Here is a 24,885-nt window from a genome sequence, read left to right on the forward strand (position 1 = left end):
CGAAAATATCGAATTTTTGGTATACCGTGACTTTCGGTACGGTATGATACCTTACCGGTAAGGTAACGGTATGGATTTTCAAATGCCGCGGTATACCGCTGCATACCGAAAGTCGGTATATACCGTAAATTAAGGTATATACCGTAAACTAAGGTATATACCACAAAAATATAAACACAATTATATATAAAATATATTTATATATTTTTAAATTATAAAATCTATTGTGAAATATACATATAATTATGAATAAATTATATTTAATTTATTTTAAAATTATAAAATATAAATAATATTCTAAAAACTCTAATTTTCTATTTTAATTGATGCTGAAAGTCAGGTATACCGAACTTCGGTATGGTATACCGAAAATGAGGTACGGTATCGGTATGGAAATTCATCATACCGAAAATAAGGTATACCGAAAACTTTGATAAGGTAAAGGTATGATTTTTTCGCATACCGTATTCAAGATAAGGTATACGGTATGGTGGTTTCGGCAAGGTATACCGTACCTACTCACCCCTAATCACAGGTTGAAATTCAAATGACATTTTCCTTTTTTGAAGAAAAACTATTATTATCTTTTCCTTTTCTCTTCACAAAGTATTATTATATCATTATGTAGAAACCAATTAAAAGATAAGATTTAAATATTATTTCCTTTTTTGTTTGTAAGAAAAACTTTTTACTACCTTTTTCTCATCCAAATTATTAATATTTGCATTTTCAGTATTATAATTAATTAGATATATTCATCTTAAAAACTTTTTTCTTGTGGAAAAGGCCGAAAGTGGAGATTATAATTTCCCCTTTTGTGCATGCCTTTATTTGTTTATGGGAAAAGAGCAATTAAGTGGTCTTAAATAGAGTTGTCAAGTGGGCCGCCCTGGCCAGGCCCGCCTATATTGGGGCCCATGTGTGAGGCGGGCTGGGCTTTTATTAATATTGCTATGTTCAGTTGTTCTTTTTCGCACTCGTTTTGAAAAAATTATACTACCTCCATCTACCAAAAATAGACATAGTTGTGTATAACACGAATTTTAATGTGAAATTGATAAAGTAAAAGATAGGAAAAAAAGTAAAAGATGAGTAGTATTAGTGGATTATGGATCCACCTTATTAATAGTATTTAAATATTTAAAACTTTTCATATTTAGAAAGTAGTAGTATAATTTTGATAGTGGTCCAAAATGGTAAAACTTGCCTTTTTTTAACGGAGATAGTAATAAATAGTTAATGTGGTAAAAGAGTAAGTAAGAGATAATAATATAAAAAAACTCTTCTCTTTATTCTCTTTTTTACTAACTCTGTCTTGCCATATTAACTACTCCATTTATTATTATTTTTACAAAATGAGAGAAAAAAAAAGACTCAACTATCTTATGACGGAGGGAGTACTTAATTAAGGCATTGGATTTTCTTTCGGTTCTAGTAATTGTTTCATAAATTTAAATTTTGTGAATAAATAATTTAATAATATGAAAAGGTATAATAGAATACAATAAATAATCTGAGGTAACACGAAAAGCTTCACAAGATACAAAACAAACATTGTAGTTTATTATACTACAAACCAAAGCACAAACTGATATTACACTGAACAACAATCCTACACTAATTCACTTCTTTTCAGAGAGAAAACAAAGAGACATGTTGATGTCAAAGTGGTTCTACCATCTCCCAGTTTCCTTCCCGTTGTCTCCATACAGTCGAAAGAGGCTGAAAGCCGAGATAGCGGAGAGGATGAGCGTGGAGAGGGTCATCGCTACTGATGTGGCCACGCCTTCTCCGATTTGGTTGCAGAACTTCCCAAACAATGTGCATGTCTTCATCCACTCCAGCTCTGTCTGCCCGTATTTGGAGAACACCGCTGATTGAACAGAGGCCGCCACTGCAGCCATACTCAAGTACGCTAATATCTGACGAATCAAATCACTCACGTTACAAACAAAGCCAATGCATACTACTAATTTTCCTAATTCCCTCACAAAAATTCACACCACCCTTGTATAAGTGTCGTGTTCGTTAAAATCAGACAAGCACCAATTCCTAACGAGTGGGGTGGCTCGTAGTCGTGATGTGTGCTAACATGTGCAAAATGCTAATTCGATTCACCAATGTTCCTACTTCACTTCCAAAAAATCACACCACCTTTATATTAAGTGTCGTGTTCGTTAATCAGGCAAGCACCCCTGCGTAATGAGTGGGGTGGCTCGTAGTCGTGGTGTGTGCTAACAAGTGCAAAATGCTAATTCAGAGGATTTTACCCTCACCCAAAAATCTCTTGCATTCTCACTCTGCTTCCCAACAAACTTGCTCCAATCCAACCAATAATGTTCAAGCTTTATCTACAACTTAGCTTTTTTTAACTTAACTTAAAGATATGGATTGTAAGCTAAAAAATTGGACTTCTTAAAAACTAGAGGATACAAAAGTGCCTTTTTCTCATCTTAACAAGAATGGATCTCAGAAAACTACCACCAAATGGGATCTTCTATTATTTAGACACAAGCTTATAGATGAACTGAAAAGAAGATCCAAACATGAAAAGAAAGATAAAAAAAACTAAACAAAATCACACATTTTGCAAAATCACAAGCTGTATAATCCCTATCCTTTCCCTCTTCCCAAGCAAAACTAAACTTAAACAAGACAAACAGACTGTAATAAGCTAATTCAGCTAGAAACATGACTTAACAACATCATCATATGAGGAAACAGAAACAAATCTGCATAAAAATGAAGTAAAAAAAAAGTGATACCTGATCCCCAGAGAAAATGGCCCAAGCCAAGGGCTTGTTGAAGAGCACACTCCTTCTAACCATACTCACACCACACCTCACAAGCTGGAAAAAAGAGTAGGCAGCCGCAATCCCATCTGCCACCACCAAGAAACTGCAAATCACCACAAATCAGTAAACACATGAGATGAAGCCTCTAAATCAATCAGTGTATAACAATCTCAAGATCTCTCTTACACAAGTGCTTTCATGTCTGTAAATTTGGCCCTTTTCTTGATAGTGAAGAACTCCTTAACCTGAGTGTCAGTCCCAATTAGCACAGCAGAAACGACTGCTAGAGCGCAGATCAAACACCTCAGAATCAGCTCTGCAAGCCTCACTCTCTTGTCCAACACCCTCAGATTGCTGCCGTGGAACACAGGAACATTGCCAGGACTCACACCCACACCAAGATAACTCATCTCCACACACTAATTCTTACCAAGATTGGAACTTTGAAACAGTGCTACAACACCCACAAACTGTACTAGCAAGAAAACCTAAACACACACACACACACACACACACACACTCAAGACAGTCAAGAAAGGGGAGGATGTAGTAATACTAAAATTAAATTTTTTCACCTACCTACGTTCCCAGCACTTATATAGACAACCACATATGCACTGTATATTTCCAATATATATTTGCGAAATACTATCTGCAAAATTCTTAAATCAAATGGTGTTTTTAAGGGTTATCCTTGTGCCAAGTTTGGAGATGTGGGGTCCTACCATAAAATCAACAACAAAGATCAAGTCTTTTAGTTTTCCCTAATGTGTAAGAATACCTAATTTCAAGAATTGATGGAGCATTTAATGAATAGTAACAAAATTAACATTGAATGTGGGAAGATCGGACATCTGCTTCAGCTTTCAAGAAGAGAGCCCTATTAATAAAGAGACTTTTTTTGCAATTTGGGTTTGTTCATCGTGGTGGTTGGAGTGAGATAAGTGAGATATTAGTGGTGGAATTCATGATTAGATTAGCCATAGTTTGACACGAGAGGGAGGGAGTATTCGACGTGTCACTATCAAGACTAAAAATTCAATTCTTGGTTGAATTGAGTTAGATATGGAGATGCAGAAATGGTAAAGTTGGTGAGCTTGGCAATTATGATTAAGGACGTCCACAATGGGGCGGATGATAGCGCGCCAGATGCATCGGGCGCGCTATCGTCCGCCACTGTGGCTCCGAGGACGACGGACGATGCATTGTCCGCGTCCGACACTTAGTCCGCGGACGATAGGGCATCGTCCGTGTCATCGTCCGCCTGGGAGGCGCGGACGATACAACGCGTTTTTTTTATTTTTTATTTTTTAAATTCGAAATTTGTCAATTTACACCTCGATTGTCATTCATTTTTCATACGAATATTTCTCGCATCAGTTCTCTCATCTCTCACATCTCTCCAAATTTCACAAGCCAAAATAAATCACGACGACGACCGGAGTTCCTCGGAGGAAGGTAGTCTGACCTTGACTCGAGCCTTAAATGCAGTCGTGCACGACGCAATGGCGGAATGCTTAGCCATAATTCAACGCGAGGAGGCGGCGGCGGCGGAGCAGATCCCCAGGCTTATTCGACGTCGGAAGTCTGTCCGACGCGATCACGCCGCAGCTCATGAACGTCTATTTGCAGGTTATTTTTCCGAGCAACCACGGTAGTGCCCGACTGTTTTCCGCCGTCGGTTTAGAATGCCTCATTACCTTTTTCTCAGTATTGTCCAGACGTTGCAGTCACGCGATGAATACTTCCAGTATCGGGAAGATGGCATCGGCGGACCCGGGCTTACGCCGTTGCAAAAGTGCACAGTTGCACTCCGGCAGTTGGCCTACGGCACCAGCGCCGACATGTTCGACGAGTACCTCCACGTCGGGGATACAACAGGCCGCAAGTGCCTGAAGAGATTTTGTAGGGGAGTTGTCGAGGCCTATAGTGCAAGGATGTGGAGAGGGCATTTGGTGTGCTCCAATCACGGTGGGCAATAGTGAAAGGGCTGGGGCGTCTCTGGTTCAAGGAAATCCGCACCGATGTCATGTATGCGTGCATAATCTTGCACATCATGATAATCGAACATGAAGGTGAGAGCATCACCAATTGGACCGATGACGAAATTGCATCCAACTCCTCCAGCACGGCGACCGCGCCTCCCGCTCGAGGATTACCGACGGGCTTCAATGAGGTTCTATCTAGACAGGCCTCAATGCGCAACCAACACGACCATGCGCAGCTCATGAACGACATGATTGAAGAAGTGTGGGTCTGTAACCGCCGTCGTTGAGTTTGCGTATTTTTTTTTAATCCGTATTGTAATGTATTAATTTTGTAAATGAAATGAAGGTCTTTCCCAATTTTTGTAGTTATTTAAATATTCAAATAGAAGAAAATACTTAGGGCGTCCCTTAGGGCGCGCCACTGCAGGTGGAAGGGCAGAAGGATAAAAATGCTGACGTGGCGGTGCATAGGGCGGGCTTTAGGGCGCGCTTAGGGCGCCCCATTGTGTATGGCCTAATAAATAAAGTGGTTGCAATTAAGGGCCATATTCATTAATAGGAGTATTTGTTTTGTTTTTGACTGTTGGGTTTATTTCTAATCGCCTAAATACTTAAATAAAAAAGGGTACTATCGCAAAATATCAGGAAACAGTCCAAAAGTTTGTTTTCACACGAATTTTAAATTTGACATATAATATCACAAACGTATATAATTGTTGCATTTTTATCACCGGCGACCAAATACGACTACATTTCACTTACCATCATAACACGTCAGATAGGATTACCACTGAAAAATGATAGTTATGTGATTACAGAGTCCCTCCAATACAGATATGATTATCTATCTCATTTTAATGTAGTCATATTTTGTTGCCGGTGATAAAAATGCAACAATTTTATAAGCTCGTGATATTATATGTCAAGTTTAAAGTTCGTGTGAAATGCAGAAATGACAAAGTTGTGTGCAACCTCTTTTTAAATAGAATTGATAATAAATAATAATCTATCATTTATTTCATTTTCCTAATTTTGCCAACCCCACCTATTAATTAAAAGGAGAAACATATTGTCCCAAATAGATGAGGATTAAGACCCTAGTCCTAATTAAACATTTGTCTACGATACGCCTCCTAATTTTTTAACATACCAAGTCTTACATTAATTGATTATTTTGTCAACCCTAATTGATTTTAGCTGCATAGTCTTCGTTAGGAGGAAAATTCTCTATCCACCTTTTTTTTTGGCATTAATGAATTCATCCACCTTTTTCCTTCGATTTTATCTTCTTCTTTTCAGAGTGTTTTTTTACATGCATGTTTTAGTATTTCATGCACTATCAATGAGGTTGAAATAATTGATTTATATAACTTTTTTGAGAAATTTGCTATCAAAATTCAAATATGGTGGATCTCAATTGAGAAATAAAGGTAGAAATTCTGAACCGAAGTAGGAGCATATAATTGTGGGCACAAATAAAAATCAGTAGGTATATGATAAAGCATTGAGTGGTTGTTAGGTAAGATCGGAAACGGACAAGTATGGTCACCATTGCATCATCTTTATTGACACCAACAATTAAAATTTCCTTTCATATTGTATAGTAGTATGAGGCAGTCTTGGGCTGAGTTTATGGCCCCATTTCAAATACTAGTATTAATCACTAGGCTTAAACGAGACTGATTGTTTTGATTCTTGAATCTTGTCCAATTCTCACCACATACAACAAACATAATCAAATGACAACAATACACATGAATAAATCAGTGCAACAACCTATCATTCACATAGAAAGATCCAACTCAAATGTTTAAGTACCTAATTTAGATGGGCCGTCCGCCTTCGGAGGCGTGCTGTACATGTTCTTGAGCAGGTCTTGGATTTTGTTGTACATCTCAGACGACTCGTCCGCACCACCGCTGCTCTGGGGCGCTCTTGAACTCTCCTGGAGCTTGATCTTTTCAAAAATATACTGCTTCTCTGCTTCGGCTTCATGCAGTCTCTGTTTGAGATACCTACTAGCGTAATCCTCCTCTGACTTCTCAGTCTTGGCAAGTGCGATTCTGCGCAGCCTCTCAGCTTCTCGGCGGGCCTCATTGGCCTTCATCTCGAACATATCAGCCTCAGCCTGTTTGAGTCTTACAATACTCTCAAGCTCATCGATCTGCATCTTCTTCCTCTGCCTCTCCTTCAGTTCAGAAACTTCTCTCTCTTTATCTTTGAGCTCCTGATCACAAGCCTCGACCGAAAATCTAGCCTTTTTGACCATCAGCATCTTCTCCTCAGCTACCATTTCCATCTTTCTAACAGCTTCCTGCACTACTTCTGCAGTCTTATTGAATGCTTCCTGTGGAGACAGCATCTTGCCAGCATCTTCGTTGTCTTGATTTTTGAACGAATCTTCAAGCTCTGTTGAAGAAACAATATTTTGAGCACAGTTAACACCAACGAGAAAGGAGATACATAAAAATTAATTGTAATCAATGAGCACAGATGTAATATGGCATTAGTAAAGCTCTCTGTCTCTACCTTGAAAGAACATCAAGATTACTTTATAATCTGCTGCCCCAATTTTCAATTTCTGTATAATCTCTTCACATTTCCATAATAATTTCCTGCCTCTTGAATCCTCACTCCCGCGGAAAATTCTACTTACATAGTCAAGCTCTCTAATCAAAACATCCCTATCCCAGCTTGGTGCACATTGCTGAAAGACATCTTTCACCCACCCAAACAACTCAGATGTTCGGCTGCAAGCTCGGCACCTAAAGAGCATCTCCGCTGAGCTCAACCCATTTTTACCACAAGGACCCATGCTAATCTGTCCATTTCGAATAGCACAGTCGGTGTGAGTCCAGTGAGAGCAAGAATCACACCCAATCCAGCGGCATGTGTTGACCTCAAAATCAAAAGTGTTGCAGATCACACACATGCAGAGGTTGCAGAACCCATTTCTTCTTGAGCACAACTCACAGGCACAGTCCTCAGCCGGTAATGTGCTTCCGCATGCTATGTTTCTGCACTTCCTATACAAGAATATATGGATAAGAGAAGCTTGTGATAGACTGACGCCAGGATGTAAAAATGCTTGAATTCCAGTCTTCATTGCAACCAAGATCTCGAGCTGAACCCTGTGTGCCAGAGTAAGTGTTTTCTCTGTCAAATTGCCCCTACTCTGAACCATCTTCTGCAAAAACAGGAACTCTTCTTTCTGCTGTGAACCGCCTAAACCTTCAAGAGAGGCCCGAAGTTCGTACTTAAACTTATCGAGATACTCATCTGGAAGATTTTGCATCTTCTCTGCTATAGTTTCCACTCTTTCTCTAGCTACATCCATGAGAGACAACTTATCTGAACTGGCAATATGATGCATGACAGACTGCTCTGGGAAACCATTCTCTCTTTCTTTTTCTTTCTCCAGTCTCTTTGCTACCAAAGCATCAGCTGTAGGCCAAGTTTCTCTGGAACCAGCACTTTCAGATGGGGATTCACGGACCTGATCAGAATTTGGGCCGCGCTCATGATGATTTGAAGATCCATAGGCATCTGAAGACACCAATGGGAGGAATGTCTGAAGCCCACCTCCTCCAGACCGTTGCTGTTGCCGAGGAGGAAGCATTGACGATTGGTCATTGTTATGAGCTCCAGAGGATGTCCCCATTTGAAGATGCCCTTAACGATCTGGACTCCTGCAGAGATAAAATTGGAGCACAATATGAGATGACTACTAAATTGTAATGTTCTAGCCATCGTGACCTAGAGAACGTTTTTAGTTAACTACTAGTAAATTTCAAATTTTGGTATCAAAGTGTAGGTTTTGGAACTTAGAGCAATCTCATGAAACTGAAAATAAGTTAAGGAAAATATTAGACCCATATTTTAACAACTGAAATGAACCAACACTTCTCACTATGAATTCAAGTAAACAATGTAAGCAAATATCTGGTACAAACTTGTACAGATACCAACCCAAGTGGATTTAAGAGTGGTTCAACAAGCCCGAGCTTCATGATCACAAATTTGAAATACAAGATTTATATGCATTTAGTGCAACAAGAAAATGAATTAAACAGCAGCAAGCATGCACACGTTTTCCAGCAAAGAAGAGGCAATCAAATTTGATAGCCACTGATGTGAATCAAATTGTACATTGTTATTCCCCTAACTTTACATGATTATATAGTTTGATGCTTGCAAAAGTATGTTTTGTGGTGCAGGAAGATGAATGAATGGTGAAACAAGGAATGAAGCTCGGATAGTTAAAAAGCTGTGCAGAGAGCTCTAAAAATTGGCCACCCGGCCGGGTTAATTTCATGCCCAATAATACACCCGGCCGGGTGATTTTCGCGAGGCATGGAAAGTCCAGGAGGGGTCGATTTCAAGTCACCCGGTCGGGTGATTTTTCAGTTAAAAAATACCACCCGGCCGGGTGGATAAATGATAACTGCAAAGGCAGTTTCTTTCGGCAGTTGCAGAGAAGAGAGAGAGTGATGGGACGTTTCTGAGGGGAGCATTAATGATTCAACAAAAATTGAGGAAAGAGAGTTGACTTGGGTGGCGACAAAATTCGTTTCGGCCATCATTCCGACGCTCCGTTTACGAATCCAATTCCACTTAACGAGAGCATGCTTCCTATGGTTTTAGTTGCAAATTTCACCATGTGTTTAGGCTAAACTCTCTATGTTGCTCCAAGTTGTAATCTAGGCTTTGTATGGATGTTTTTACACCATTGATCTCATATGTTTGTGTCCAACAATGTGCTCAATATTTATTCACTATGTTTTTGGCTAATAATGTAGTGATGTTATTTCTTATGCTATTGTCTCTTTAACATAGTTTAGGAATGTTTGATTGTTGGATTGTTATTGAATTAGAATTGTTCAAAGGATAATTCGATAGTGGGTTAAGTAGGTGATCATAGTAGATGCTTCTTTCTCTAGCGCTTCCGTAGGAGCTTGTAAACGTTGAAGATTAGTTCATGGAACAAGTGTTCAGCTGACTATGAACTATACGTCGCAAACATGTTCAGTGCAAGCGATTAGGTAGATTAATTAATCCCAAATATGTGCTTTTGATATATGTGTAGAACCATACAAGCTTAGTGAGCAACTTGGAGTGACATATTTTCCCATTCAAATAGTCTCTCGTTAATTAACTTGTAGCTTTATTTTATCATTAGCTTATAGAAGTCAAAACCCTTCAATCAAAATCCATTTTAGTATGTATTTTAGTCGTGATGGAGTTAAATAAACTTTACCTTCCCTGTGGATCGACACTCGAAATACTACATTCGACTCTGTATTCTTGCAGATTCGTTGTAATATTAGAGTTAATTAATTAAACTTGTGTGAGCTTTACACTTGATATTTAAACTCGAAAATTACACCCCAGCCACCACCCTGCCTATGAGACTTGCTTGTGCAGATGCTTATATAGCCATAACAAAGAAATAAATTTGTAATATGTTTTAACTTTAAGCTCCTCTGCTATATCAACTAAACTGTATGTTACCAACAATAACAAGGTATGAAAGTAAGATCACAGGAGAGTTTTCAGTCAGCAAACTTAACAAAAAGTGAAAACTTTCCATCATAAAATAGCTCTTTCCTTAAGGTTACATTAAATATTTTTATGATTTTCCATCTGCAATTTAGTGAGATTTTTGAACCCCTGTTATTTACATAGTCGACTTTTATGGACAACAGTCTAGTAGTGGTTTTTCTGATTTGGGTTTCCAAGTGAAGATTTTTGTCTCCATATCTTACTATTCTGCACTTTATATAGATTTCTGGGTTCGACCCCCACATTTTGAATTAGGGTAATCGGAAACAGAGTAGTCTAAATCATCTATTCAAGTGTCATTTATTTAAAAATTCCTTTCACCATTTCATAAAAGAAGACATTTTTTCTCCATCCTAAAACCAATTTAACATATACATTTTCTCATACCTACAACAACATGAGCCAGCGTAACACCAAAACTATAAATAAGAAAACAAGGCAAACTTAATCGGCCTGTGTAAGGTCCAAGTCATTTTTCAGCGTTACAGAAATTCCTATCAAACCGAGTTCTCTTATTACTTACCAATTTTAAATTTCTAAACCTCAAATAATTAAATTACTTAAAAAAAAGCTTGCGCAATTACTTGGGATAACAGAAGCGATACAAGAGTTGAAAATCACAAAAATTAGATGAACAAATGAAATCTCCAAAGCAATAATCAATTCAATCGGGCAACAGAATTTGATGAATTCAAAAAGCAATATCTAGAGCCAGTAAAATGAAATCGAGGAGCCACTAATGAAATTAAGAATCAGAGTTTACCTGCGTATAGAAATTCGAAGGAAACAAAGTTGAATCTCCACCTTAATAATTGAACAGTTAGGATTTATTCCCGTTCAAATGTAGAAACCCTAACCCAGCAGAGCATTTCGCGGTGCTGTTCTGGCTTGAAGACTTTGACAAGCTCTACCTTGACTTTTGTTCGTTTATTTCCCTTTATTTTTTATTTAATTTAATGAGAAGACGATGGTTGAATACTTTATTTTGAATATCATAAATTTAAATTATAGGGGCACCCGCAATGGGCCGCCCGATGGCACGCCCTATGGCGTCCATCGTCCTCGAGCGCGGACGATGCCCCCATTGTGGGTGCCCGCCATCGTCCGTCCCCTTCGTCCGCGGCCGATCTATAGGGCGCGCCCTATGGCGCGGACGATAGGCTATCGTCCGAGCCATCAGGCGACCCATTGCGGGATCGGCGGACGATGACAGGCGTCTTTGATGGCTATTTAAACCTCGTTTCTCATTCACTTGTTCGTACGAACATCTCACCTCTCTCATTTCGCTCATCTCTCACATTTCTATCTCTCTCAAATACCAAAATGAACAACGACGATGACGCCACTAGTTTTAGCTCCTCGGAGTCGGGTAGTTCGACCTCGTCCACCTCGGAAGCCTTAGATGCAGCCGTTGAAGAGGCCATGGCGGAATGCTTAGCCCAAATGCAGCGCGATGCGGCAGCGGCGGCGGAGGAGCAGATCCACGGGCATATTCGACGTCGGAATTCTGTCCGACGCGACCGCGCTGCAGCTCACGAGCGTCTGATTGCAGACTATTTTGCCGATCAACCACGGTGGGGAGAGACTGTTTTCCGCCGTCGGTTTAGAATGCCGCGTTACCTTTTTCTCAGCATTGTCCGGACGTTGTCATCATGTGATGAATACTTCACGTATCGGGAAGACGGCATCGGCAGACCCGGCCTTTCACCGTTGCAAAAGTGTACGTCTGCACTCCGTCAGTTGGCCTACGGCACCACGGCGGACATTTTCGACGAGTACCTCCACGTCGGGGAGACAACTGGCCGGGAGTGCCTGAAGAGATTTTGTAGGGGAGTTGTGGAGGCCTACTGCGACACATATTTGCGCAAACCGACTGCCGCTGATCGCCGGTGTCATGTACGCGTGCATAATCATGCACAACATGATAGTCGAGCATGAGGGTGGGAGCATGATAGCCGTATAAGAATGCCATTTAAATTCAATTTATGTTTTTATATTGTATGAATGTAACTACCATCATAAATTTAGATAATTGTAGTATGAATCTAACGATTTCACCCCTACCATTGATTCATGACCCACAAATTACTAATTTAAATATTGGCCGTTTTTGATGCATGCTATTAGCGGACATTTTCTTTATGAAAGGCGGTTACAAAACATGGTTTTCTTTTAATGATGGCTCAAAACTATAGATATTCAAAATCATACCCAAGACTTATAAATATTCAAAATAAGACAAAAACTCGCATTTTATATATGTATAGATATATTAGTTTCTCTTTCTACTCAACACACAAAACAACACCTCCTAAAATCTCGTGTCAATCTTCAAGTGTGACATCTACTATGTGACGGATGGAGTAATTTATTTTATCAATCCTGAATATTAAATGCCTCTGTAATACTTTCTACTTACTACTACATACTTTCTTTATTTACTTTTTAAAAAGTTCACATAATTATTTTTAGTCTTTTTTTTTTATATGCGTACTAAGTTGAACCAGATCTATTATTTAAAACGAAAATATAACGTATGACTTGGTCATCAAATATCAGGGCATTAGCAATGGGGCGCCCTAAGGCGCGCCCTATGGCGCGCCACGTCAGCAGTTTTATCCTCCTACCTCCTCACCTGCAGTGGGGCGCCCTAAGACGCGCCCTAAGGCGCGCCCTATGGCGCGCCACATCATCATTTTTTTAATATTTATTACAAAACTCATACGAATTTAACAAAATTAATACATTAAAATACGAATTTCAAAAACTTCATTTCATTGAATAAAAATTAATACATTACAATGCGAATTAAAAAAACGCGAACTCAACAACGGCGGTTGCGAGCCCACACTTCTTCGATCATGTCGTTCATGAGCTGCGCATGATCCTGTTGGTTGCGCATTGAGGCCTGTCTAGATAGAACCTCGTTGAAGCCTAACGGTAACCCTCTATCGGGTGGCTCGGTCGACGCGCCGGCCAAACTAGATGCACGATCATCTTCATTCCAATCGGTGATGCTTCCGCCTTCATTCTCGACTATCATGTTGTGCATGATTATGCACGCATATATGACATCGGCGATGACATCCTTGAACCAGAAACGAGCCGGCCCTTTCACAATTGCCCACCGTGATTGGAGCACGCCGAATGTCCGCTCGACATCCTTCCTCGCCGACTCCTGCTTTTGCGCAAATAAAACCCTCTTCTCACCAATTGGGCAGCTAACCGTCTTCACAAAAACAGGCCACCGTGGATAGATGCCATCGGCCAAGTAGTACCCCATATGGTATTGGCGTCTGTTGGCAGTGAACTCGATGGCCGGGCCGTTGCCATTACATTGATCGGTGAAGAGGGTGGACGAGTTGAGGACGTTAATGTCGTTGTTCGACCCGGCTACGCCGAAGTAAGCATGCCAGATCCATAGCCGATGGTCAGCGACGGCTTCGAGGACCATCGTCGGGTGGCTGCCCTTGTATCCACTTGTGAACTGGCCTCTCCACGCCGTCGGACAATTCTTCCACTGCCAGTGCATACAGTCGATGCTCCCGAGCATCCCAGGAAACCCGTGCGCCGTCTCGTGCATCTGCATCAGACCCTGGCAAACCGCGTGCCATCGTCCGCGACCTATCGTCCGTGTACGCCACAATGGGGAGGACGATGGCGCGGACGATGCCTATCGTCCGCGGCCATCGTCCGTGTACGCCACAATGGGGAGGACGATGGCGCGGACGATAGGCATCGGGCGCGCCATCCTCCGCGCCCTTAGTATCGGCCGCGACGATCGTCCGCGACCTATCGTCCGTATCCGCAATGGGCGCGGACGATCGATGGCGCGGACGATGCGCGCCATCGGGCGTGCCATCGTCCGCCCATTGCGGATGGCCTCAAGGTTGACACGTCTATCCTACGCACATATATATCTTCGTTTTTTTATTTTATTTTTTCCCATTTCGAGTACTTTATCTCCAAGCCACAAGTTTAAAATAATTGAGAAAGTAAAAAAATTTATTTAAAATAATAATTAAAATATTATTAATGCAGAATGAATCTCGTATAATTAAAAAGAGTTACAAAATAAAATATTTTTATATTTAAAGTTGCCGCCACTTTTAGCCTAAATACTTTCATTAATTAGTGTGCCCAATTTTTAGCCTAAATTTTCCATTTTTTGAAATAATAGTATTATGATTCAATGTATTATAATTTTATTGTTATAAAAAATTTACTTAAATATTAGTGGAACATGATGTTGCACGAAAAAATTGTGTGACATCAAATCCCATTATTCAGACATTCATAAAACACCACGCTATATGTATCCTTCTTCATGACTTTTGTTTCTTCTCCCATTAAACATCTTAATACTCAACCTCGTTATTTCCTTTTCCTTAATTATAGTAATAAAATGCCGTGAACTAGATGAATTTGAAACACGATTTTATGAGAGTTGTATAACATTTGTGGTGCTAGTACCCTTCATGCGATTACAATACAACATGCACTAGAAAACCAAACCCTATCAACTCACAAAACAAAATCACAGATGAAGAGAAGTATCGATGTCACAAGCCGAGTCTTGCTCACCAAAGCACAACAACGACTTCGAAGCACCCATCCGCAGCCTCCTCCCCTCTTCCCCCTCCAATCCGGCCACAGCGACAGAGACAGCTGACACTGTGGCTTCGCTGGAGGAAGCATCGTCTGCTCTCCAAAGCAGTAGTTATTATAACAACTGCCACTACTTGTAGTATAATTATAATTACTAGTAGTACATAAAAACATTCTAACTAACTCTCTCTCCTCTCGCATCTCTTTCATGATTTGCAACTGTCGGAACCGCTCCTGCAGAAGTAGAGGAACCACCGAGAGGCCGCTGTGGTTCGTGCCTTGGCTCATCATTTTAGGGAGTGTTTGTTTGGAATGAATGAATGAGAGAGGTTGATGTCCATTTATATTGGGAGGGTTGGTTGCGCATGGGAGGTGGGGTGGCTTTTTTGGTTTGAAAAAAAAAGAGTTTTGGAGTTTTTCGAGAAATTAAAGAGAAGTGGGAATCGGCGATCAAAGTGGAAAAGCCAAGGGGAAAAGTACGAGACCCCAATCTTGGCTAGTGTTAGAGCATCATTAACGCAACAGACCGGGCCGCAAATCGCGAGTCCCTGCCCGAGCTGCGCGTTGGAGGCGACGGAGTTCCGGCCCAGGCCGGTCCCGGGGTCCAGCCTGGCCGGCGTTGCATGCTCTCCGGGCCGGGCCGCAAGTCCCCAATTTTTTTTTCCGATTTTGTGTCTATAAATACGGAACTATTGTGCACCATTCTTACGTACATTACCCATTTCAATCCTCTAGTATTCTCATATTTTCGGCTTCAATGGATTGGTTTAACAGCGATGAACGTCAGATGAACGAGTTCGTCAACGCCAATAATTGGTACGTGCCGGCATCACCCCCATCGCAACCGACGCCTAGCCCGGGAGTGGGTAGCATCGACATAACATCGCCAGTTAGCACTGATGAGTACGAGATCAGTGATATGGAGCCCGCTGAAGGGCGGGGCAAGGGCAAGGTTACGGATGACGAGGGGCCGAAGAAGTATAGCCCGCAAGAGACATTATGGAGCCCAAATTTTTTTTATTTTTCTAGGATTTGTAATTTTTTTCTAGGACTTTTAATTTTTTTTCTAGGATTTGTAATTTCTTTTTTCGAATGAACAATTTATTTTCTCGGTTTGAATTGTTCAACGTATTGCATTTACGAGTCAAATAGGTTGAAGTTGTGAATAGTGTCATTTATTAGTTGCGGCTCGGGTTGGGGCCTGCAGGGTTAAAGCAGTTGGAGCCTGGAACTCAAACTTAGGGGAATGATGATGTGGAGGGGACTTGGGACCTGAAATTGGGCCGGGGTTAATGATGCTCTCAGAGGATAGATGGTTTGTGACAAACTACCAAAACTAGCACAATGTCCCAACTCAATGTTGTTCATCACTTTTCAACAAATAAACTTGCCTTATTCTACACTTTAATTGTGTGATAGGACACATATTCGTCATTATTAATTTCTAGACATTTATATCATGTTCAAAATTAATAAGTAATCCACTAAAATAAATGGTATATAGCTACATTAGGTCAATTATTCATATCTATCTAACAATCTTATATCCATTGTTGGTTGTTGTATCACTCAAATAAATCAATGCTACATTATAAATTGATAGGATGCACGCAAAACTTAATTTTGTTACTCCACTCTTCATAATATATATATATGTTCTTACGGCTGAGCAAAATATTGTAGTCCAAATAATCGAATCGGACCAAACCAAAATATTAAATCCAGTTTTCATTTTTCAAAATTCAGACCCAAACAGATATCTTTTTCAAAATATAGATTTTTTCAATTCGGACAACTTTTGTAAAACTAAAATAAACCAAAAAAGCCAAATTATATTCAATATACGGAGCATATAAAATTTATTTAAATTTTGATATAAAATATTTTATTCAAATAATATTATTTAATAAAAAATGGATTTTTGGGGTTTCAAATTTATTTTTTGCTAAGATTTACTTTATCTCAGCCCAAGTGATTTATTTCTTTTTTACCACTGTTTTGAGAAAATGATACTCCATCCGTCCCTGAAAATTTGTCATCTATTTCATTTTTCGTCCGTCTCTAAAAATTTATCACCTTTCACTTTTACCATTTTTGGTGGTGGACCATACATTCCACTAACTCTTTTACACTCACATTTTATTATAAAACTAACATATAAAAGTAGGACCCATGTGCTACCAACTTTTTCAACTCACTTTCTATTACATTTCTTCAAACTCGTGCGGGGTCAAATGGTGGCGAATTATTAGAGACGGAGAGAGTAATAAATAGTTCAAATGGAAAGAAACTAAAGTAAGAGAGAGAATAATGTAGAAGAAGACTTCATTTACATTATTCTCTCGTTTACTTTACTTTTTATTCACTTTAACTATTTATTACTCCCTCCGTCCCGCTTTAGCAGTCCCGGTTGATCAATTTCGGGTGTCCCGCTTTAGGAGTCCCGGTTGAACTCGGTGCATAAAAATTGATGTCCACTACATCAATTTATTTATTACATCATTTAAAAGTGGGACCCAACCTCCACTACATCATTTGTTTATTACACACTTAAAAGTAAAAAAGTTGTTTAAAAGTGGGACCCAACCTCCACTACATCATTTATTTATTGCACACTTAAATACCCATTAAAACATGTGCTCGACTCAACCGGGACTGCTAAAGCGGGACGGAGGGAGTATCATTTTTTTCAAAACACTTGCCGAAAATAGTCAATCATTTGAGCTAGGAACGGAGGGAGTAGTTGTAAAAGTATTGCATTTTCATATACAATTTTTATGATATTTCAGATCGATTCGAATTTATATTCTTGCGAAATTCGAATTCCCCCAAGGATTTAGATTTGAAAGAAAAATAATCATTCTCCCATATGTGATTTGTATGTTTGAAGTACTTCCCATGTTATAATTTGTAGTAGTACTATATACTAGAGAGAGGCATGTAATTAATAGTGTTGAGGAGAAATACGATGCATGCCAAGGATTCAAATTGAGAGGCCATCACCTTTTGCTTTATCATTCACCTTTATCTTTCTTAGTTGTAAGAGAGTTGGAGCGTAGCGATTTGGAGGGGCAAAAGGAAGAGGACAAGTGGAAGGGGTTATGATTTAGTGATTGAATTATAATGGTACTATGATGGAGTATTTAAAATTAGTAAAAAACATATTCCAACATTCCCTCTATCGCTTCGATAAATGGGAAAACAACAAACATTCTGTCTCTTATCTCAATTCACAATTTTGTCTTGGCCCAATTGGCATGAAATGGCATGCAGGTGAAAGCAATTGGTGATGGGATTCTACTATAATATTTTATACACGAATATAAGGGAATAATATATATATATATATATATATATATATATATATATATATATATAGGATTGTGATCAAGATAGAACCATTCTTAAACGTAGAACCATTCTTAAACGTAGAACAAATGCCAAACGGAGGTCGTTAGATCTTTTAATCCAATGGTGTTGATTTGCACAACAACTTCCCATTACAACCAAAACTATTATTAATGGGTGAATGCAGATAAGTGAAAAAATAAAGCATGCATGGACTCTTCTTCGTTTCATTCATTCTTCCATCAACATGTGAGTTTTTTCACATGTTGAGTCCGGAATGTCGTGAAAACATAGTCTAATATGTATGATTTTTAATCTTGACCGTCATTTTTTCCTCATCCAATGAATAAAATATGTAGAGTTCTATGTTCTACACTTAATAATGGTTCTATCTTTAACGCAACCCTATCTATTGGAAATAATTTAATTATGGAATGTGGAGCATTGGAAAGAGGGTGTGGATTATAGTAGAGAAATGTGCGCATGCTATTGGTAGGGCGTTGCTGTTTTGGACACTAGTGAATAGCGCATCGTCAGGGGGTCTTGTCACCACTTACTTCTTCATATTTCATTGTTTGTCGTCAAACAAACATACTCCCCTTTTACTCTTCAAATATGTTGATTTTGAATGAGGATTAGACTTTCAAGTGTTATTATATGGACGTGGTAAAATCAAAACCTATTACGTTGAGAATCGATTCGATACAAACACGACACACATGATACGATACGAACATGAACATGAACATGAACATGAACATGAACATGAAATAAATTTATCAAGGCATGGATCCAACATATGAGCATGTCGCGCCATGAATTTGTCGTGTTGACGCGATAAGGATGTGAACACGATACACCTATTCAGTTTATGTGCGATTGTGTCTTATCAAATGTATTTGTTCTAGGTTTGTGCTTGTTGCGCCTTGTTTGATTTACAAATTATTTTGGAGAAACGTGAATATATGATTTTGCATACTTTTATATATGAATGAGAGTGCACCCATGCACATTTAGATATGTAGTAAATATGAACTTTAATGATAACAACTACAATAATATAGTACTCCCTTCATCCCCCAATAATTGTCTACTTTGGTTCCGACACAGATTTTAGAAAATGTAAAGGAAAGTGGGTTGAAAAAGTTAGTGGAATATGTGTCCCACTTTTATATTTTAGTTTTATAATAAAATTTAAGTTTGAATGAGTTAGTGGAGTGTGAGATCTATTTACTATTTATGGTAAAAAAACTGAAAGTGGACAATTAATAAGGGACGAATGGAGTAATAATAATAATAATAATTATTATTATTATTATTATTATTGATGCAAACTTGAATTGCTCCATCAATTCTCTTATATAAGAAGGAAAGTGAGCTCACGAAACTAATGGAGCTAGTATGAGATGACAATGGTCATTCATTAAACAATAGAACTATGCTGGCAGTGACTGTCCACACACAAGACTTTTTTCTACTACTACTGGATAACTTCAATTATTGTTTACTTAATCTCGCATTCTTTGTCTTTGCAATTTTATTTAAAATTGCTTATAAAAAGTAAAAAAAAATCTTGCGTGGACGAAGAAGTGCGTACCTAAATGGAGAGTGGGGAAGGGGTTATGGAATTCAATTTAAATTTTTTGTAAGTCTTAAAATTTATTCTTATTTTATATATTCCCTTGTTCCATTCAAGATGTCCATTTTTCCTTTTTTAATTTATCTCATTCAAGATGTCTATTTACTATATTTGAAAATAAATCTCTCTCTCCTCTCTTCTCTCGTGTAAAAGCATTTTGAAAACAACAAATCTATGTGACCAGATTTTGTACAACCAAAAACGTTATTTATGCATTTAATTAAAATATATGGATGCATATAGAGTACATGGAAAGTGCATAATATTGTGGTTATATATTTATGATTTGTGTATAATTTTTTTACTTTTTTGGAACCATAAATGTAATTAGTGCATACTTTAATTCAAATTTTAAAAACAATAGAAAGGAAATTCAAATATAAAAATAAAAAATGAGGTTAAAGGCTAATAAGTCTTTTTAACTTGTCCACTTACTATATTTATTATTTTAATATATAATTAATACATCAAATCATTACTATAACCTTATTTTGGCCGTACAAAATTTAGTTGTTTATGATCACTCTTTCAAAATATACTCTGTTGATGTTCATTTCTGTGTCCACTTTTGAGGACGACCAAGTATTATTTGATCCCCACCATCACCCAACACATTTGGACATGCATCAATCGAATAGATGAAACAATCATAAAATTTTGAATCATAGATGGAATCTACAAGCCATATATTAATTGCACGAGTTTAGCCAAAAATAGTAACATTAACAATCATGTGGTTGGCTGATCAGTCTGTGCTATATGCTTTTGCAGATTAAAATATCGTCAAAGCAATCTCTATGATCATGTATCCATCACTACCAACTCTGCCAAATCGTCATGATTTTAATTAATTAATTAATTGATTGATTAATTCATGCAATATATAGAGATGTAGTAGTGATTGTAAAGAAGCAAACACATTTCCTAATTTAATAAACAAAGTTCAAAGTTCAAACCCTGAAAGCATTGGAAATCTAATGACGTGGAAATTTCTATGTGATTTTTTAAAGAGAAGTTTTATTAAAATAATCTAGATAACAAAAGAGTAAACAGCTCTATTTTTTCAACACATCATTTTTTTAATTCTCCAATATATTTTGAATTGATGTGTCTGTAAAACGAAAATAAATTATTTAAAATCTTAAAATTACTTGATTAAAAAATTTAATCAAGCATGGATCCTTAATACATAGTAAACAGTATGGGCTGGTTAAGATGGCCCAATCTTAAATTTACGTACCCAGTCCAAAATAAAAGGTAATCCACTAGATTGGCCCATACCACTCTCTCCCTTTCTTTGTCGCATTACATTTAATTTATTTTTTTAAAATACTTCCCTCGATATTAATTGTGTTGCCTTAACTTGACATGAATTTTAAAAAATATTTAAAGAAAATACGTGGGAATTTTTTTTACACTAACCTACCAAGTTTTATTTGGCCAACTAATAATTATTTTAGTTAAATAATTAGTTTCTCTTGTGGAACTTGAATTAATTTGTATTTACATGAGTTCAAAGTTTGATTTTATGAGTAAGTTCTAATTAAAACTTTAAAATCGTAGACAGATAATTTTATTGATCCGCATATTACTATCAGTCCAATTTTTAAACATTGTCTTTATATGCACTTTTACTTTTATAGATAACTGTTGTTTTATTTTAAAACTCTGTTAATTTTATTTATAATAATTGTTAATTTTATTTATAAAAATTATCACTTTATATAATCGTATGTTGAGAGAGAACGTATACAAAATTCTGTGTTTATTGAAAAATAATTATATCCATATAAAATACATTAACGCGTTGTAGTTTTAACGTTTTACTACCTCCGTCCCCCAAATATTGTTCCACTTTGACCCGACACGGGTTTTAAGAAATGTAATGAAAAGTGAGTTAAAAAGTTAGTGAAATGTGAGTCATACTTTTATATATTAATTTTTGATAATAATAAATGAAATGGAATATGAGGTCCACTCCGTTTTCCTATTGGTCTCTGGATCTATTCCATTCGGGCTGGCTAGAACTTTTAGTATTTTGATAGTGAGGATTGTGATTAGGGATTGTGATAGCTTTTTTAAAAAAAATAAATTTGTTATATTTCATAGATGGTAAATGAAAGTGTTCTCAACTATATAAGTTGTTAGAAACTGTTGATTTTAATCAGTTAGCTCGCTAATGTTGGCTAACAAGCTGAGATTGAAACTCACTAAAACGTCATAAACTAACGACTTCTAAACATACTCAACTTCAAATACAAAACTAAATAAAGATACTTAGTTTTTTTTTCTTCTTATTGTTGGCAATTGAAACATAAAATGAACATAAAAAATATCTCACATCGGTGTACACAAAGAGCTTAATCCACTATATAAGTCTCATGGGGCTCTCCTCCTATTACCAATTGGTTTTAGGATGGAACCTACGGATTTCTATCACTTATAAAAGAAGGAGAACAAATCAAAAGTTTTTCCCACAGCCGATCAATAGTTATTCCCCGGCGTTTGTTCCCGCCTAGACAGGCCTCACCCTTGACATGATCATCAGCCTCATCCTCGCCACCCTCGGTCTCCTCGTCATCCGAAAATGGAGGATATTCCTGTGGATCGATGTCGATCACATCCTGCTCCTCAAATTCCATATTGGTCTTTGAATATTTTTTATTTGGGCTAATCGAACTTTTTATATTTTGGTTTTGAATGGGGCTACCTTTTCTTTGTATCTCAAAATGATAAAGCGGATCTATATACATATATCAATGAACTTCAAACCTAAGATGCCTTGAATAACTTTAAGATCAAATTTGAACACTAAATGAGTATGTTGCTGTATGAATATTTAAATGGAAAGCATAAAACTATATATGAGTAGATGAAATCCAATTGTAATTCAGTTCATTATTGGAGGCTTTTTAGCCGATTAAATCAACCTGGTCCTCTTGTTTCATTTTACTATTTCCTTTTTTAATTGAATTTATTTTTATTCGTATATTTTCTATTTTATCAATTTGACACACGTTAGGTATGCACACCTAATGATTGTATGTCTTTTTTTGGTTGATGAGATTATGACTGCATAATCTTAACACTTTAAGAGACACGAACGACGATTATGACTTAATCTATTAACCACTATTCATTCCACTCAATTACTTTTAAATACTCATTTCTTTTGATTTTGAAAATTTTCTATTTTGTACATTTTTGATGATTTATTATATTATTTATGTCAAACTTGACAATTGACTGAAGAAAAGCTAGTGAGTTGAGTTTATTTAAAATGAATAAATTTCTTATATTTAAGGTTACGCGATGCTTCAGGTTAAAATATAAAATAGAAAAATATGAGTGTGCCTATCAAACATAATACATATTTTTATGAGACGAAATAAATAAAAAAGAATGTATATTCTTATAGGACGGATGACATATTTTCATTAAACAAAAATAAATGAAAAAGTCTACATTCCATTAAAATATGATTGTATAAATGAATCCTAGTAAAAATATAGGAAGAAATAAATTGCATTCGGTGAGAGGGGAAGAGGGAGCAGCTACGGCGTGACTTCCGCCGTAGCGCGTTAATACAAAAAATAATTATTTACTCAGCCTACAAAGTAACGGAAATTTCGAAGTTGGCTGTCAAAACACGTAACAAAATGATGTCATTGGCAAACAGAAACAACCCTTAATTTGGCATTTAATTACGAGTAGGCCATTTGACGGAGGCGAGTACGGAATAGACGGCCAATTGTTTTCAACGGTCCACGTTGTCGGTTACGGCTTTTGTCTCCTAGCGTATGTTTCCAAATTTAGGATTTTATTTTCAGTCCACAAAATAATGTCAATTGACAATTATGTGTGATTAATAATCAAAGGCAACTTATAATATAAGTACGCAATTTGCTTCTATTTATGTTCAAGTTTGAATTATTGAACAAATGAAGGTTTTTAAAGAAGAAAATCCAGGTCCCTACTGAACTTCTTGTTCATTTACACATATATAGACATAATACAGATTCAATTTAATATTTCTAATTAATTAATGTGTAGAATTTAATACTCGGCTGATTCTATACTTTGAAGGTTATCAAAGAAACGCACATCTCAAAATAAAGAATGAGAATTACTTCCATCTTAATATCGATCATACATCGAGAATTTTAATTAACTAAAATTCTCTTAGAATTTCAAGGAGTCTATTTGTAATATCATAAGCTTAGATTAAATATATTATTCTTCAAGCGGTTTATTCTTTAGTTCAATCTACACAGAGGGAAGTCGTCACTGCCGACCTTCTTGCAGGTAGAGGGGCCCGACCTCTTGTTGGCAATTGAAACTAAAATAATATATTACAACTATCCCACATCGGTATTCACATAGACTTAAAACCACTATATAATTCTAATGGCCACTCCTCCTATCACCAATTGGTTTTAGGATTGTCTTTAGTATTTCCACTTGCTCATCATAGTTTTGTTTAGGTTTGATATACTCAACTTGTGGGGCTTTTAGTTTATTCGCTCTTATTCTGTTTTTGGATCCAACTCACTTTTGGGCTTGGATAATGTTTTGGAATGATATATTTTGATCTTATTTAGAGGTTAGGGGTCTGCCTAAACCCTCGTCCACACTGAATATTTTTTTATTAAAATAACATACACATCGAGTGGTTTTTAGGTCTGATAAAATATGATTTTACTTTCGTCCAAAGAATTGTTCACATAAAATATTTTTGTTGTAACTATAACATGACACCCAATCTTCGAATTATTCTTCAATTCTAATCAAATGAAATTCTTTGGCGTCTCAATAGTCAGTATGCTTGCTGAAAATTTGAAGTGATAAAGAAAAAATAATTCAACTGAAGCCAAAGTACCACTTTTATTCCATCATATTCATATTCCATCATATTTTACTTTAAGATGGTTGAATCTTGAAACTA

General features: G+C 37.2%; 2 protein-coding genes across 2 annotated transcripts; both read right to left on the reverse strand.

Moving 5' to 3' along the window:
• Nucleotides 1-1,456: 1,456 nt before the first annotated feature.
• On the reverse strand, nucleotides 1,457-3,730 carry LOC121790747 (CASP-like protein 2B1). Its single transcript, XM_042188881.1, has 3 exons — nucleotides 2,982-3,730; nucleotides 2,766-2,898; nucleotides 1,457-1,922 (listed from the first exon to the last, which is right to left on the reverse strand). Exons 1-3 carry the CDS (start codon nucleotides 3,203-3,205, stop codon nucleotides 1,674-1,676), a joined length of 606 nt encoding a protein of 201 aa, XP_042044815.1. The 5' UTR covers nucleotides 3,206-3,730; the 3' UTR covers nucleotides 1,457-1,673.
• Nucleotides 3,731-6,323: 2,593 nt separating this feature from the next.
• Nucleotides 6,324-11,263, reverse strand: LOC121790744 (OBERON-like protein). Its single transcript, XM_042188879.1, has 3 exons — nucleotides 11,109-11,263; nucleotides 7,313-8,472; nucleotides 6,324-7,192 (listed from the first exon to the last, which is right to left on the reverse strand). The coding sequence occupies exons 2-3, from the start codon at nucleotides 8,442-8,444 to the stop codon at nucleotides 6,594-6,596; spliced, it is 1,731 nt and encodes a 576-aa protein (XP_042044813.1). The 5' UTR covers nucleotides 8,445-8,472; nucleotides 11,109-11,263; the 3' UTR covers nucleotides 6,324-6,593.
• Nucleotides 11,264-24,885: the final 13,622 nt, after the last annotated feature.

The sequence above is a fragment of the Salvia splendens genome, unplaced genomic scaffold (genome assembly GCF_004379255.2).
Source record: "Salvia splendens isolate huo1 unplaced genomic scaffold, SspV2 ctg609, whole genome shotgun sequence".
NCBI classification, from domain to species: Eukaryota; Viridiplantae; Streptophyta; class Magnoliopsida; order Lamiales; family Lamiaceae; genus Salvia; species Salvia splendens.

Bases quoted from the DNA above. Each gene is read 5' to 3' on its own strand.
- LOC121790747 (XM_042188881.1), bottom strand. From the start codon at position 3,205: ATGAGTTATCTTGGTGTGGGTGTGAGTCCTGGCAATGTTCCTGTGTTC. The intron at 2,899-2,981 runs GTAAGAGAGATC...GGTGATTTGCAG, and splicing joins ACAGACATGAAAGCACTTGT to TTTCTTGGTGGTGGCAGATG. The intron at 1,923-2,765 runs GTATCACTTTTT...TTGATTCGTCAG, and splicing joins CCATTTTCTCTGGGGATCAG to ATATTAGCGTACTTGAGTAT.
- LOC121790744 (XM_042188879.1), bottom strand. From the start codon at position 8,444: ATGGGGACATCCTCTGGAGCTCATAACAATGACCAATCGTCAATGCTT. The intron at 7,193-7,312 runs GTAGAGACAGAG...TTTCTTCAACAG, and splicing joins AATCTTGATGTTCTTTCAAG to AGCTTGAAGATTCGTTCAAA.